Here is a 16,817-nt window from a genome sequence, read left to right on the forward strand (position 1 = left end):
GAAGGTTGCAAATGCATTTGCTAAAGCAACTTGGGATTGGATTGCTGCTTATTAAAAGTATGTCAAAAAAAAGCCTAAGCTTGCTGCATATACATGTACAGAAACCTGCTGCTAGATTTTGCCCAACAGTTTTTCAGAGGGGTGATGTCCCTTTTTCTCTCTCCATCTGCAGGCAACTAAAGTGTTGAAGAACAGAGCAGGAAGTTGTCCTATGTTGTTTTAAGAACCCATTGTGCCTCTAAGGCTCCGTTTTATTCTTCTCCCTTCTTTGCCATAGGAAGGGCATTACGAAAAAGGATGGGTAGAACCACAGAGAAGGACGAAGAGAGGGGAAAAAAAAATCTTATATTACAAAATAACCCCTACGTAGTCTTTAGAAATCCAATCCAGTAGAACAACCCTGTCAATACCTGAGGAGGCAACTAATATTGTGGTATTTAAGGAGATTATTAACTTGAAGGTATTTTTTTCTTTAAGTGAATGAATCGTACTTCTACTAAAGCACAGAAAGTAGCACTTTCTTAGTTCAGAATCTGCATTCCAAATGACATTCATAAAGTCTTCTGTAAGGCAGTGGATCACTGACACAGGACACAGGTACTACACAGACCAACAAAGGAAAAAAGCATAAAAAATTAAAGAGGTTACATATAATATATAACAAACTAGCATACTCAAGTAGATTGGTGCACATTACATAATCTGAAGCAGAAAACAACAGTGAAAGTATAAATTTTGACTGAATACCTTTAGTTTGTGTTCTTTTCTATTGATAATGACAGCTGTGATCTGCTGGTCCATAAAGATTAGGATAGTACAAAGCAGGGCTGGAATTACAGCAGCTATCACTGTCCACCAAGGATTAGGCCCCAAAGGAGTAATGAACCAGCCACGATCATCTCTGGTGGGCTATAAAAACAGTCAAGCATGGCCAGTCAGAACTGTACGGATTATTTACATTTCAATTTCACAACAATACACACAAAATGTTATTAGGATATGACTTCCTTTAAAACCAGCCTATGTAGAGCACAAAAAATCATCCTAAACTTCCTCTGATGCCAAACCAAGAAATTATATATAATAAAATCATCTAGATTATTACAGGCTTGGTTGCACTAGATTCAGTAAAGCCAAAATTTGGAGGAAGCCCCAGAACATTACAGGAGTCTATGATTTGGGTGATTTGAACCTTGTTAATCTCTGCAGAGATAACATCAGGAAGCATGAAGGGGCCTGATGGGAAAGGTTCATTTACATGATTCATAAATCAGAGCGGTTGCATAATACCTTGTGAGCTCAAAAAAATTTAAAATAGCATCACTATTCCCTGATGATGATGATGATAATAAAAAATTATAAACCCATCATAGTGGATTACTTTGCAAAATGATAATGCAGCTCAATTTGTTGACAACTTACCTTAAAAGCATTTGGAACCTGAAGTTTTGGTGATGGAATTCCAATGGCATAGTCAATTAAAACCATGGACAAAATAGTGAGAAAGACAGCAAAATCGCTGACAACAGAGCGTACCTACAATTATTGAGAGAAATGATAATTTTAACTAAAATATTCAGGTATGATTTAAGATTTTTCTTCAGTGTTTTAGTATAGTTTACAGCTTTAGCTTACTGCTAAAACCACGCTCATTCTGATACAAGTTTCCAACAGAGGAAAGATGCACTGTCTACTTCACCAGCAGTTAACTGACAATGCAGACAGAATTCATACTCAGACATGACTAATGACAACTTTTAATTGAAATATTGGCACACACCTTTGTTGGGAAGTATCGGCTGGTTTTGAACTGCTTCAGTGTGGACGAGAGCGTTACTGTAGAAAAGAACAAGATGACAGACCAGAAGAGGACATCTGGAACATAAGGGCCATGATGTCCACAGGCTCGTCCAACAAACTCACCATGAAACTTTTTACATTCCTATCAGGGAGAGAAAAATAATATTGTTCTAAAAATTATGCACTAACACTAACATATTCTTTCCAATTTCTTTCCTAAATTACAAGCAAATTGTATTACTAGAAGAAACAGTAAAACAATGTTTAGATATTTATTCTTTTAAGACTTATAACTCTTTATGTGTGTATCTAGTCTGCATGAAAAATTCTTAAAGGAATCTCTTTTTGCCATATTAAATGATGAAGTCACTGAGACATATCATAAATAAAGTCATTAAGAGAAAAACTGTTTTTTCAAACTCAGCAAGCGCACTGACTTATTTTCTGTATACAAATACAGATTTACACTTACTAACACTCTCCAAGTGTGGAAAGCAAAGTTCAAAAGGCACAAAGAGAAAGGCTGCTCCTGGTGCATTCCCAAGAACTGCTTTTTTATTTTCACTTCACAGACCCAGCGACTGAAGAAAAAGCTATTTAGGATGTGTGGCATTGGCCTAAAAGGAGCCAAATACATTTAATACCACACGGGGGCAGCACATCCTGCAAATTGTCTTTCTCTTAAAAAAAGATCTGATAAAATGCCGGAAAACCCAAAATCTTTAACATCAATTATATTTAATATAATTTATTATCAATATGCAGATGCAGTAGAAAGCATTTCCAGTACTTCTACACCACTATCCTTACTTGTCTAAAATCATAGAGTAGCTCTAGAATTGGGAGCTACCAGCTCACAAGCCTTTCCTTCTCGTTCCCAATACATCCACACTTACTAAGAAAAACGAAATACAGCACCCAGAATCAGGGATTCCAGGCAGAAATATCCTGCCAGATCAGGATTTTTTTGTATTAAATCAAGTGTGTCATTGGCTCATCACATTCACTGCACAATACCATGTTATGGGACATTTCAGCTTTGAAAAAAGATTGTCTTGGGAAAAAACACAATTTCTATTTGATGACTGTGAGACAGAAAAGTACAAATCTTTTTATACTGGTATAACAGTAAACTTCGGATGAAGTTCATCATATGCCTCCTGAAGAGGATTTTGTCACCATCAAAATCCCCTTCACACTTGTCCAAAATCCTCTCCATACTTGGTCCAAAATCCTTTGCTCACACTCAGTTTGTCTAGATAGCAAAAAATAATCATTGTGTTTTAAGAGAGAACAAGAATTCAGATCTTCAGAAACTGAAAAATTTCAAATAGACACAAGAAATATATGAAGATATGAGCAGTAAAAGAGACATAATGGGGTGAGTCTGACCAAATATTTACAGACAGCAATGTCTAATCTCTTACTTCATTTCCCTAGAACAGAAGTTTCTTGATGATGCTTGCAAGAAATAGAAACACCAAAGTACAAAAAATTCAGTTATTTCTTTGGCAGCTACAGGGACTCATGGGAAATGTTGGTCAGTTATACTGCTACCTATGTAAACTCAAGTTTTGGTAACAAGCTTTCACAGAAGTTTTTAAGGGATTTATATAATGCAGCCAGTCTTATACATTTATAGTTAAAACAAAATCTGTTATTTTAAATCTCCTCAGCTGCAAATGTACTCTGAAAAACACTGTCAGAGATCTGAGAAAGTGAGAGGAGGAGTCTGCCCCTGCACAGATGCTCTTAGAGTGTGCTGCAATTTTGAGAATATTCATTCTGGACTGCTGGAATCCCTCAGGCCAGCAGTTCTCAACTTTCTTTCTGCTGTTGCCACACCAACAGAATTGAGGAGCAGTCCCTGCTCAGAGCAAGGCGTGGAAGCAAGAAAGAACAGCCATGGAAGACAGCTTAACATGAGCTCTTCTGTATTCCTGCTTTTGAAAAAAAAGAACAGTATCTTCTGGAGAGAGTCCACTGGATTGGTTTTCAAGTGTTCAGTTTGATTATGCCTATGATTTGGTTAATTCAGTTATCTCTTCTGGCTGGTGTCTCTTGCACTCAATTCTCATTGTGTAATGAAATGATCCATTTGCGAGAAAAAGTGGTGGCCCAATCTCAACACAACACTTTAACCAAGTTGTAAATGTCACTTGGAAGAAGGCAAACTTGAATTATATAAATCCTTTAAATATAGAAAATTCTACTGTAAAGAAACTTGCTACACATTCACGCAAGCCCCGCTGAACTGCAGCTTTATCCCCTTCCTTCCCTGAGAAAAAATGACAGAGCTTATGAAAGAAAAAACTGGTCACTGAAGAGAAAATGTTACAAAATTTCTCCCCATCCCCTTTTTTTATAGCCTGAACTACTGCAGGAGTGTTTTAGAGGAAATAAATGCTTCTGACTCTTTCTACACAAGGGAACTTTGGTTTTGCCATCTGGCAGAATTTAGGACAAATTCATTGTCATTTGACATGTTTGACTTAATCTCAGCCAAGCTCCTGTGCTAGTGTGTCAAGAAGGTTCCAAAGCAGGGCACAAAATGCACACACTTGCTTTAATGTGTAGTATCAGAGGCTGAAAAAAGCTTACAAAAGGAGGTAATGCTATAAAGTGCATGTTAATTTTTTTAAGTATATTTCATTACTTGTTTGAACAAATATGAGAAAAAAAAATATTTCTTTAATATATTTGTTGCAGTAAGATGGACAAAATTATTTATGCCTATGCCTTAATTTATTAAGTTCCAAAATTTACTTACTGACACAGTTAGGTTCCCCCATGGTACATCAGATGCAGATATATTGTAGTCTTGCCAGTATTGTAAGGTTTTATTGCTAGGATGTTCTGGTTCCACACAATTGCATCTGAAAAGAAATTTTTTTTCTTTAAGAATTAAAGTTATCTCAGATATTAATCCAAATTATCAATTTTATGATACACTGAAATTATGCTCTACATTGCCAGATAATTTTAATTCAAACGAGTTCAGTAAATGCATGCTTTGAAGCAGTTCAGTAGCTAGTGGTATTGCTAGAGTATCACTTGCTGTGAGGTGCATATGCATATATAGTATGTAACGTGACATATTCAAACCACTGATCTCAGTAAGTTTTACCACCTGTTTCCTTCCTTGCCTATTGATACTTCTGAGCACAATTTAATACTGAGAATATGTCGTTCCTGTTCCACCCTCTTACAGCTAGTACTTCTCTATGTGGATATTAGATGCTATGTACAGTTCCAGGCTGATCCATTTCTCAAATAACAAACTCTCTGTAACCTCTTTCTTTCCCAGACAGAGAAGAGCCTTTGCATGCAAAACTGCCCAGTCAACTGGCAGGGCTCTGAGTGTCAGGATCACCAGAACCAAGGGCTCTCTGAACTCTGCGTCCCTTGTTCTCCCTTTCCCCACAGCTGCCGTAAAAGCACACTTTTCATTTTAAATTGTGGATTTTAACATGCAAAATGTGATGAGGCAGTGTAGGAGGACAATACTGCAAATAGGTAATTTAAAATCAAAATTAAGTCTTTAAAGCCTCTGAAGCAACTGTGGGAGGCTTTTTCTTTGACAAAGCCTTCAAAACATCCAGGATACTCTGTAGGATCCAAGATGTCAAGTGTGCTTTGCAATACGCTTTAAATTAATCCTACTTTAATAATCTACAGCACCATCTAGCCTGCTAGTATTTTAATGTGTTTATGATGACTTTAAATAAATTGTGTACTCTCTGATAAAGTTTTCAGGAGTAGCTGGGGACAGGATAACATCTGACTATCGCGTGCAGAGCTACTGAGCATAAATTGCATTACAGCTGTAGCAGAGTATCAGTTTATTCACTTACCTACGCCATCTATTTTCTATGTGGCTGTTTCTTTCCACAAAATGACAATACTCATCTGGATTTGTATGATTTTCTGTACAAAAAATTCTACCATCTACATTGTGAGGACACAGCACTCACATTCTATTTCAATTACAATATTACATGTGACAACAGCTGCATTTAATACATAGATAGGGAGAGATGCAGCTTGTCTTTGTGCAATTCCTTGCTTTTATTTTAAATGCAGCTATTTACAAAAGAAAGATAAACCCTTACAGCCCATGAACAAAAAGAAAAGCCAAAAGTCCTTGACTGGATCTTTGGAACATATTTAATATACCTTGGATCAGGCTCTAAGTGCAGAATGAAGGCGAGTTCAATGCGTAGTTCATGTTACAAAATAACACAACAAAGCACATCACTACTAGTGAGCTACAGTAGCAGAATAAAGCCAATGAACAGCATGGCTACATCAGGTATCACAAGGGGTGATATGGATGCTCATGCAGCAATGCAGAGGTGGCTGTGTCAGGTTACTGCTGTTTTCTGTGAGCACAGCAGCTCCTTGGCCCCCGCTGTCCATTGCTGATCGCAGAGCGGCCACACACCGGGCCAGGACCGGCCGGGGTTTGGTTACAGCGCGCCAAGGCAGCCTGGGCTGCTCACTCAGGCACCTCCTCGCTAGAAGGGAACACTCTGCCTGTCGCCAGCACTACATGGTACAGCTACACTTGCTGCCAACTGCAAAATTACATTTAAAGGTTAGAGGAGCCAAAATTTCTATTTCCTCAGAAATGTGACAGTTGAAGCTATAGTTTAATACAGCTCAGGTGAATCATCCTCAGGTAAGTTCACTGTTTATCTCTACAGTGGTATCACTTTCCTCCTGCACAGCATTCCAGCCTGGTCTTTACCAAGTTTCACAGGCATTTAGCAATGGCAGACTGATCATCAGCAAATAAGTGACTTGCACGAACTACACCCACACAGACCAAAATCACCCTGCACAGAGCTTTTGTCACTGAATGGGAGCAGAACTAGGCACTAGCTGTAGAGATCAGATCCTGTTTCCACTCAGAAGACCATTCAATGATCTCAGTGTTTTGATATATACAACATTACATTGCTTTCAATATTCTATGTGTTTTGGCAACACTGACATTTTGATGTGAGATTGTCTCATGGTATTACTGTCTTCCAGCATCCCACTAATTGCTTAACATTATAGAACTGTGAGATAGTAAAACAGTCCCTGTCCATCCCAGAAAACACAAATGAAGTTACCATTCAGTGCCAAAACAAAAACATTATCTACCAAAATGTGTCATTTCATAACAGATGTAATTGCTTCAATGATAACTATTTCCCAACATAACTGACCTGCGAGGAGAATCTCACATTAATGAAATAATGCTTCCTACTTCAATCTTTTTAACATTTTAGTCTCTTTCATTGCCATTTTCACTTTGAGTAGTTTAGCCAGAAAAGTAAAATACACTGAATAGCTAACACGTCCTTCTATTTTCCTGATAAGATATTACTCAGAAGGCTGGAATAAGCAAAAAATTATTTTTTCTTAGGGGTTCAAATGCTCTTACATTCTTGTGAAATTGTTTAAAGTCCTGAGCGCTTGCCCATGACAAGGGATCCATGTGGAGTTTATGCTATTACCAAATGAGTAATAGACTATACAAACACCTGTATTTTCTAAGCAATATATTCAGCTTTAAATACAGTACCAACTCAGCAATGTACTCTTGTGCCTTTGAGTGGTAAGTCAGAAATCATCTTCCTGATGTTAAAAGATCCAGAAGAATTATTTTGATTCTCTTTCATCGTGGCAAGAATACAGGAAGGGAAGAATCTGACACTGGTTGTGGTAGAAAAAGCATAGGTGTCACAGGGAGGGGGGAGGCAATCTTTGCTGCCAATCTCAACACATCCATTTCATCACACTGATGACAGAAGTAATTCATTATTCATCTTTACACTTTTGGATACTGCAAGACATTCTGAACTCCTGGTAGCAATTCAGATGTTTAAGCATGGATGACTGTACACTCCATGGTATCTGTGACATCCATGATGAGTTAGCACATATGAGAGGATCTTCATTAACTCATGCCTTTGTTTTCAAAGCAGCTGGAGGCTGAGAGATCTAAAATGGCACTAGATATCCAGTCAGAGGTCCCTACCTGTATTTAAAATGTCTGTATCTTGCAGCTAGATAGATATCAGTGGAGCTTGCTTTCTTTTATGGTATTTAAAAATCTAATACAACCTCATAAACAGCGGATTATACATCTGAGGTAGATAAATAAACCATTTCAGACAAGATGGTCTTCACACAACTCAGAACTGTTGTAAGATTAGAACTTACTAATGAGATTAATAAAAGAGTAACAACCTGAATCTGCTAGCTAGAAACAATAACCAGACCAAGGAGTCTTTATTGCCTATACACTTTCTGAAGTGCTCAAGAAATCTCTGGCAAATCAGAACAAAGGTAGATTAGAAATAATAAATTTTAGGACTGCACGACAAGTTGGTATCCCCTGGAGCCTGCACCTCTCTCTCTTTTATAGGAGGATCAAAATTTCAGCTAAATCTTCAGCACCAGTTCAACTGTAACAGTATTCCACTTCCATTCTTTGTCCTCCAAACTTCCCACAATTTCTTACCTGTCTTAGGTTTTGGTTCACAAGTCTCAATTTCTTTTACTTCATTAATTAGAGGCAGCCATCCTAACTTCACTGCATGCAACATCTACAACTTGTCCTGTTTTCAGAGAACAGAGCTAGGATTTGACAGCAGCAGCTTCAGGAAATCTCAGACAACTAGCAGTGTTCTTCGTCCACAAAAGGAACAGTTCTTACTATCCTTAACAGCACCAAAAAGACTGTCTGTATGATCCATCTTTCTTTGGACTATGGGAAAGGGAACAGTGGTTAGCAAATTAAAAATCTGTCACTTTATAAGTCAAGTTGGGAAATATTTCCCCCTCCTTTTTAGATTAGCAATAAAACATAAATATAATGGCTGCTCAACAACTAGTCAGGTGAAAGGTTCTGTACTAAAGCCACTTTCTATGGTTTTATGGACTGTAATTTTCTGTTAACTGCAAAACAAGAAACTTATTACCTACATTTATTTGTTGAGTTCAAATTAACCTCAGTCTAGTCCTTACAATATCCACCTTTTACCCCTTGTTCTTCAGGTTGCTTCTTCACCATTTTCTTCTCTACTCTGTCATGTACACTCTGCTCCCCACACAGACTTTAATGCAGCATGGTGCCAGTCCAGCTTCAAAAATGAGCCTCAGTGTTTTTGTGTGTAAACACCCTTAAACGGTGCAGCTCCCTTTGAGAGCCCCATTCATCCTTTGGCAGTTGCCATTTTTCAGCAGGCTGTTTTCAAGACTAGGAGGAACTTACTATTGACAATTATATACAATTCAAAAGACACTGGTTTGGATCTCTTATATTTCCAGCATTTACATATTGCAAGCTACACCTATTTATACTAGGTAAGGATATGATCTATAAAAGATGCAACTGCAGCTTCTTCCCGATTAGTCAATATACCATTTTCCCTTCATAGAAGGGAAAAATGCCTTTCTGGCTCACTTAAGATAGCCTGAGAATGAGATTTGCTCAATATGAATATTTATAATACTTAAAAAACTAGAGGCAAGTATGACAAATAAGTTGCAAAATGTGCTTGTTTAAACAATATGTCTCACTGAATATCAGAGCACATATTTGGTAGTATGAGTAGGAAGGTTTTCCCCTAGCACAGAGGACACTCTGAGCACTGATCACATAACAGACAGAGGAAGATGACAGTATGAAACGGAAGGTAACATCACTAGGTTTGTTTTCAAAGTAAGGTATATGTGTAGGTATTCTTTACGTTGCATTTACAAGGCTGAATTATATTAATAGCAGAATGCTATGCATTCATTATATTATTCATTATTATTCATTTTCTCCAAATACACCATTTTCTTGTGAATTATGGGCATTCACAGAATCCTGCTGTTTGTCTAACAACCTCTATGGGAAGAGGACAACAACAGTATCATAAAATGATATCTTCCAATACCTACAATACCTGTATATCCCTGGCATGATATTTACCATATTCCTTCTCATCCCAACTTTCATAGCAACTAAATCGAAGTCTCAATGGAGAAAAGACTGGAAGAAAATAATTAATAGTGATGGAAAATGGGCTTGTCAGTTAAGTTCTATTCTCAGTATCATGAAACCCTTTCACAGCACAGCTGTCATGGCAAGGCAAGATTTTTTTCTTCATTTATTTATGAGATCTGCCATCCTGAATTACGGCCATTAAGTTATGTGGCCCATCTCTGACAGTCACGAACATCACATGGCATCCACATATATTCTCTGAGGTTATAAGTCTGTATAGTTTAGTTGGTTAAGTTCAGAAGGAAAACAGAAAAGCCTATTAAAGCACCTAAACAATGCACTCAGCAGCACAATGGTTTCACAGAGAAGAAATGATAAATCTGAGAAGGGGAACTGATTTCTTCTGACTGAAGAAATCTCAAAGAATCAGTTTCCTTTGGATAGCACATCAGGAGGAGAATGGTGTTTTGTCAAGGGGAAAAGTCTAGAAAATACATTTATAATCAGAGTGGAACTTTGTTAACCTTGAAGGTTTGGTTTTATTAGCTATCTGGTATCTAGTATGCAGTCCATGCATTCACAGCAGCACTGTGGTATGTAACTGCCACACACAGAAGTTCCTGTGCAGAAAAGCAATGTAACTCTTTTTTTGGTGGGTGTTTTCTTTTTTGGGGGATGGGGGTGGTGGAAATACTGACAATTCACCTGAAAGCTTTCACTGTGAAATATTTCTAGGATGTCACTTTAACCTGCTTCCAAAGTTAAGACGCATACACTTGAGAAGAGGTTCAGTATAGTGCTGGTACAGAAATAATTACTGCAATACATTACAGTATGCATTAATACACATAAAGGTACTGCAACAAAACCACCCATGGATTTTATGTAAGGCTTCCTAGATTTTGAAGGCACTGTGTAGATCAGCTCTCAACTACAAACTGAATGTTGTAGAGAATTGCGTAACAAGGAGATCCATTTCCAAAGTGGAGGGGACGAGTAGTAGGAAAGAATAAAATAAAGTGGGCACCTTCTGGGTTCAAATGAAGGAGAGAGAGAGAGACAAACAAGTCAGTTGTGTTGGACAGGCATGGAGAAGTCTTGGAAAAAATAAAGAAAAAGAAAGCCTGGATTCCAAGATTTGTCAAGAAGCAAAAGGGAAACAGCAGTTAAACTCAGTGATGGTACTTGCACGGTCCTGGGAAGATGAGGGATTTTCTTGGGGAAGGACACACAGAATATGGCACAGTTACTTAACAGTAGGAAAAAAAATATAAAGGGGAACAGAAAATCTATATTAATATCTAACTTCAAAGAAATTGTTACAGGAATTGGAATTCAATCACATGCCTGGGACCATAATGAGCAATACTATGCTCATCATCACTGACTTCTCATTCCACCTGCAGCTTAAGGGACACACGATGTAAATTAAGGATGCAAATTTGCATCCAATAATTATGTATTTAGATTAACTTCTATAGATAATGGAGGATTTAAAATTTGCTTGTGCAAACAGTGGTATGCACAAAACTAATCTTCACAATGCCTTCTAGAAGCAATGGTTTCTATAGCTGAAATGATACTGAGATTGACATGATCTTGGCTCCCTAATTACATCAGAGTGGGATTTTCTACTCCTAATGCTTAAGTGCATGTCAATACCAAGACAGATTGCAATATGCATATTACTATGCCAAGAAATCACTTTAAAATTATTCAATGTAATCTGTTAATAATTGAGTAACTTCTGGTAAAGAATTATTAAAACAACATGAATTCATCACTTTGAAAAAAGAATTAATAAAAACCGAAAAGGTATATGAAATTCTTTTATATACCAAAAAAGGTATATAAACATCTAAGCAACTTCACCCTGAGAAATAACTGAACTTCTGTATTCTAAGATAATGATCTTAAAATTCTTGTATTTTATAGAATACTGGATTGCTTTCTAAATCACATTCCTTTCATTCACAATGCTTATTCTGTTATCCTTTTAAAAACAGTGGGTTTTATCTGCTCCAATATGGGTTTCTCTTTCCCTAGCAAAAAAATAAAAAATCTAATATTTAACATACACATTAAAACTGATGGGCATCAGTGTTCCAGACAGGTTTCACTAACTGGAAATATATTTGCTACCAGGGTAGGAAAAAAACAGGAGGAGGAGAGTGCAGAAATAAGAGAGTTGCTATGCCAACCTACAAATGCTAATGGCATGACAAATACAAAAAGGTCACATAAAAAAAAATAGAAAAGCTCTGATCAAGAAGTATTTGTACTTAATTTAATAAACAATGTAGCTACTCTATTCAAATTTCTTCAAAACAATGGAGTTTAAAAATAAAAAAATAAAGCACAGTACCACACTGAAAGTCAGGTTTCCTTTGTCCTTCCTTTATCACTTAAATGCCTTATTCTTCATCATCCATATCAAAAATATGGTGTTTTAAGAAAAAGTTACATGTAAATGGTGTATGGATTTTCCTGCAAGTAGCTCATGTAAAGATCAGGGGTAATATTTAAGTACAGAGTAAAAAATAAAATTTAAATAAGAGTAAAAAGTGCATCATGTCTAGTTTTATAATAATTAGATCATGGAACAAGATATTTTTGTATTTTTGAGGTAGAATTCTATAACAAACTCAAAACCTATCTTCTATTTAAAACAGTAAAATGCTAAATATAATTTTTAAGAAATATTTTAGGAGGACTTCCAGTTGATTTTCAAATATTTGGGTGCGCTTGATTAAAAACTAAAAAATAAAAATAAAAGTCACAACTGTTCTGAATGTTTTTCCTCTAGTCTTCTAAGGTGTACTATGGCAGATATTAGTAATGACTCCTGTACTCTCAAATAAAAGAGATGCATGCAGTGGAGTCTTTCACATCAAATCCCTGCAAAAGAGACTGTTTGTAATAGAATTCAAGCCCACCAAAAATACAGAATGGGTTTTCTTTCTTACTTGAAATACAGTTTCAATCTGGTTTAAATACCAACTATTTAAGATTACTACTTTATTTGTCTTTCTAGAACTCCAAAGAGAGCACTAAGAGAATGTCAATGACTTTTCCTGGGTCAAACTCATCTCTTCACCAGGGCAAAGGAACAGTACCGGCATGTAAACAGGCTACCTGTGGACATCAGAACATCCTCTGAAAGCCCATGAGAGAAAAGAGGATAGCTGGGCCACACTATACACTGAAAATTTCAAATACATTCAGTGTTCTGAACAATTTATCATCAACTTTTGAAGTGGGCAACAGAAAAGACAGAAATTTTACAGTATAACCTGAGTTTTCTAGCATAGAATTGCAGATCCAAGATAAAGTTTTACATAAGCTTTGTTTTAGCACTCAAAGACAAATGAGTTGCTCAACCTTTTGAAGATCACCCATGGCTAATTAAAGACCTGCCAAAGCTTTACTAACAATTAAAAACTGGTCTTTAAAATCCCCAAAGAGGAAAATGCAAACAGCTGTTTTAATTAGCAAAACAGCAGATACTAATTAGCTTCTGTAACAGAGTATGCTGGTTCTTTAAGGACAGGACCAGTTTCAGTCCAAGTTTGTTACAAGTAGGACTGGAATCAGATGTTGCAGGAAAATTGAATTCCTTGTGAAATAAATATTTCCCAACTTTACAGAAAAAGTACACAAAAGAGAGATTTTTATTTTGAGTAAACTCTTATGCTTATCCATCTTTTAATTTCTTATCTTTCTGGAACTGAGTTGGGTACAGACATTTGAACAGGGACTGAGAGTACTTGAAATGTCTTGTGATGACCTTACAGGGATGGTGTGACATCTCATCTTCTGGGCAAAAGGCCACTGTATCTGGACAGAGTAAGACTAAGATGTGCACCTTTGCACAGAAAGCCCATGGAGTTCAGGTGGCATCACATCTGCTGTGACAGCACTGGGCAGCTGATTCAGGCAACTGATGTAGAGTAGTTGCAACTGAGCATATCTTTCGATTCTCCCAATCTTTTGGGACTAGTTCTGCATAACTAAGAAATCTCAGATGAAAGAGAAAGGAATGGCAAGAACAGGAGAGGCTGGAATTAGCCCTTTGCTGTGTTCAGAGCAGATCCTTGGATAGCAGCAGATAAATTCTTCTTACAAGATAATCAACGTACATTGATTGTCAGTACACTGCCATTTCTAAAAATCAGTTTCAAATTAAAAAGATGTAAGTCCCATCCCATAAGAGTTATATGTCAACAGCTAAGCATTTTGCTATTTGTGGGGCTATGGACATGATTGATAATAAACAGGAGCCTGCTGAAAGTAGAAAATAAAGCATAAGTTCCAAATGTGAGGTGTAATACAAGAGTTTAAAAGGCAATCTATTTGTACTATCTACTCAGAGTGAAATAACTGACAACATAGGTGCAAACTAATAAACTCAAATAACTACAAAAACACTCTATCAAATAAGTTTCATATCAGTGATACCAATAATTTTGATATAAGTGTTTGAAAACACCAGGCTGTGGTGAAATCTTTCTTTCAAACATCTGGAAGACACTTATTTTTCAGGAGTTATGTTTGAAAAATCTAGAACTGTTGTGCTGGTATTCTACCACTGTCAGCCAGGGCAGATCAACAGGTGAAACTGGAGGATGACAAAGGCTGCTCTTTTACTGTTCTGTGTGCTCTGCATGTTTCACACTCATTGCTCAGTTACCAAGAGCAGGCAGCACCTTTCAAAGCACCACCCTTCAAAAACCTTTATTTGTTAACACAAGGATTATAATGAGAAAACATTCTCACAAAATATAGACATAACTACGACTGTACCCCTACAAGCAGGACTGTTAAATTCATTTCTCTGAAATCTCTGGCAATATTATGGCATTCAGCTAACCACAAATACATCTACCCAGAAACCCATGTACCTACTTGTGTTCATGCTTTTCATTACAGATTTTAATATCTCAGCTTCACGTGATAAATGTTTTCTAAATAATTTTTTGTCTTGATACAGCATTTCAACATCTGATTTTCAAAATGATAGGAGGACATCATTTTTTCTTTTCCTTTGAGACAACTACTTTTAAGTGGTAAAGGAAATGAAAAAAATCCATGAAGACTGTGCTATATGAAGGTCTTCAGAGTAAAATACCTACTTTGTAGAAGGTGGATAAAGTTAAATAAGAGGATATAACCTCAACTGTGTGCGTGGTCTATTCTTGATGTCTGTTGCTTTCTCTTCAAATTAATATTCCTTTGTCTACTGATTAAGCTATTAGAGAGGAATAATAATATTTTCAGCATGATGGGAGTATGCCACAGCAGAACTATAGTTTCTCTAATTTAACTTGTTCTGTGTATTAAGGTGTATAATGTACATTCAGATTCAGGATTTGCTAACTATTTTTCTAGTGGTAATATACACAAAGCTCAAATGTTTTCTCTGTTGCTGTGTTCTGTTTTTCCCAGCTTAAAATGCAAATGAGACATTTGGTTGAGACACTCCTGTTTTTCCAGTGAACAGAAGATGTGGCACTGTTCAAGCACTGTTGCTTTAGGGCCCCACCCAGCTCATGCAGAGGGTTCAAATGGGTTCAGTGAAAATAAAGACATTTCTGGAGAGGGATTTTCATTGAAAATGGTTTTTAATGACATTTTATTTACTGATGTGACCAAGCTTAACTGGGTTCAGGACAGACTAGGATCTTGTCCTTTGCTAGAACATTTTTGTTCTCATATCACAGAAACAGGTCTATGTTTAGACTTTACTTCTCTATGAAATAATATTGACAAAAGTGATTCACTTTCTTATTCTCCAAGTAGATTAGTATCTGTCTGAACTTCACAATAAAGTAAATCTGTTTAAATGGAGTTAGATTAAAATCTTTGTATTAAGAACAAATTGATTATGAGCTACTGAGATGCATCTAACAATTCCAAATCCACTTCAGCTCTTGTGGATTAAGCTTGGACCTTAAATGCCAGAGAGGTTAAAACAAAGGAGGCACATCAGCTTATAACCTTTTAGAAAGGTGAATATTTCAATTTGGGAAAAACAAAACAAAACAAGATAAATATGATATACAAGCATTACCTGAACACCCTGTTACCATTAAACATTATAAATCGTAAGTAAAAGGTTACAGGAAGAGACCATGAGTTAATTCTCATTAAATAAAAATGAATAGAGACATAAAACCTAGGCCCCTTTAAGTCCTATTTTTAATCTAGCATTTCCAAGTTAATTATGTTGAAGCTTTTCCAAACCTCAAATCTGGAAATATATTTGTTAGTTATCTTAAGTAAATGTGTCCTGCTTCTACACATCCCTGCAATAACTACTACTTCCATAAGACAGCATAATGACTGAATAGCTTCCACATGCTGCAAACTACTGCAAACTTTTTCTGCTGTGCTCCTTGCAGAGAAAACAACCTATGGAAAATAAAAAAAAACCTAACAGTTTAACAAAAGAAGTCTTACTTACGAGTACTTTGTCAGCAGCTCCAAATTATTGTGCATGTTGATTGGATACGTCTCACTGAGATGAAACAGCTTCTCTAAGGCCTCATAAATGAAAATGATGCAGATAAGAGAAGCAAAGGCTTCTTCAGTAAAGCGGGTAATGTAGCAGACTAGGGAGCTTGCATCAGTTGCAACAAGGATGATGCACAGGATTGCAGTCCACAGCCCAATGCTGGCTCTCAGAGAAAGGTATGACAATCCGTACTCTCTAAAAACAAGAAAAGAATTGAGCCCACTGAACCTTTTGTCCAGCCACAGTGAATAGAGACAAGGCAGCTCCAAAAGTCTGAATCACAAATTATGTACTTATTGTGAACAGAAGATCCCATCAAGTCACCTCCTGACCAGAGCTCTTCCCCCAATTAGCAAGACACAAAGCTCTATCTCCATTTAAGTGATCACACGAGCAGCTTTGTGAGTAGTCACACACATGAAGTGTATAAGGTCCACTCACTCTTTATCCCATATCCTGCTTTGTGAACAGCCAACACCTGCCAATTTCTTTTTAAGCTGTGAAAGAGTAGCT

The 16,817-nt window shown here is 36.7% G+C and overlaps 1 protein-coding gene across 9 annotated transcripts in view; it reads right to left on the reverse strand.

Annotated features, from left to right (window-relative positions):
* The window catches only part of SLC4A10 (solute carrier family 4 member 10), a 171,431-nt gene that overhangs the window by 17,815 nt on the left and 136,799 nt on the right, over positions 1-16,817 (reverse strand). For all 9 annotated transcript variants that reach the window (XR_004498203.1, XM_015634510.3, XM_015634509.2 and 6 more), the window contains 5 exons: positions 16,254-16,499; positions 4,571-4,676; positions 1,781-1,942; positions 1,423-1,536; positions 748-909 (listed from right to left, as the gene is read on the reverse strand). Coding sequence is in view for 8 of the 9 variants with exons in the window: in XM_015634510.3 (XP_015489996.1) it covers positions 748-909; positions 1,423-1,536; positions 1,781-1,942; positions 4,571-4,676; positions 16,254-16,499 (790 nt within the window). In the remaining variant the exon portion in view is untranslated. The remainder of the gene's footprint in view (positions 1-747; positions 910-1,422; positions 1,537-1,780; positions 1,943-4,570; positions 4,677-16,253; positions 16,500-16,817) is intronic.

This window comes from Parus major, chromosome 7, assembly GCF_001522545.3.
Source record: "Parus major isolate Abel chromosome 7, Parus_major1.1, whole genome shotgun sequence".
Lineage (NCBI taxonomy): Eukaryota > Metazoa > Chordata > Aves > Passeriformes > Paridae > Parus > Parus major.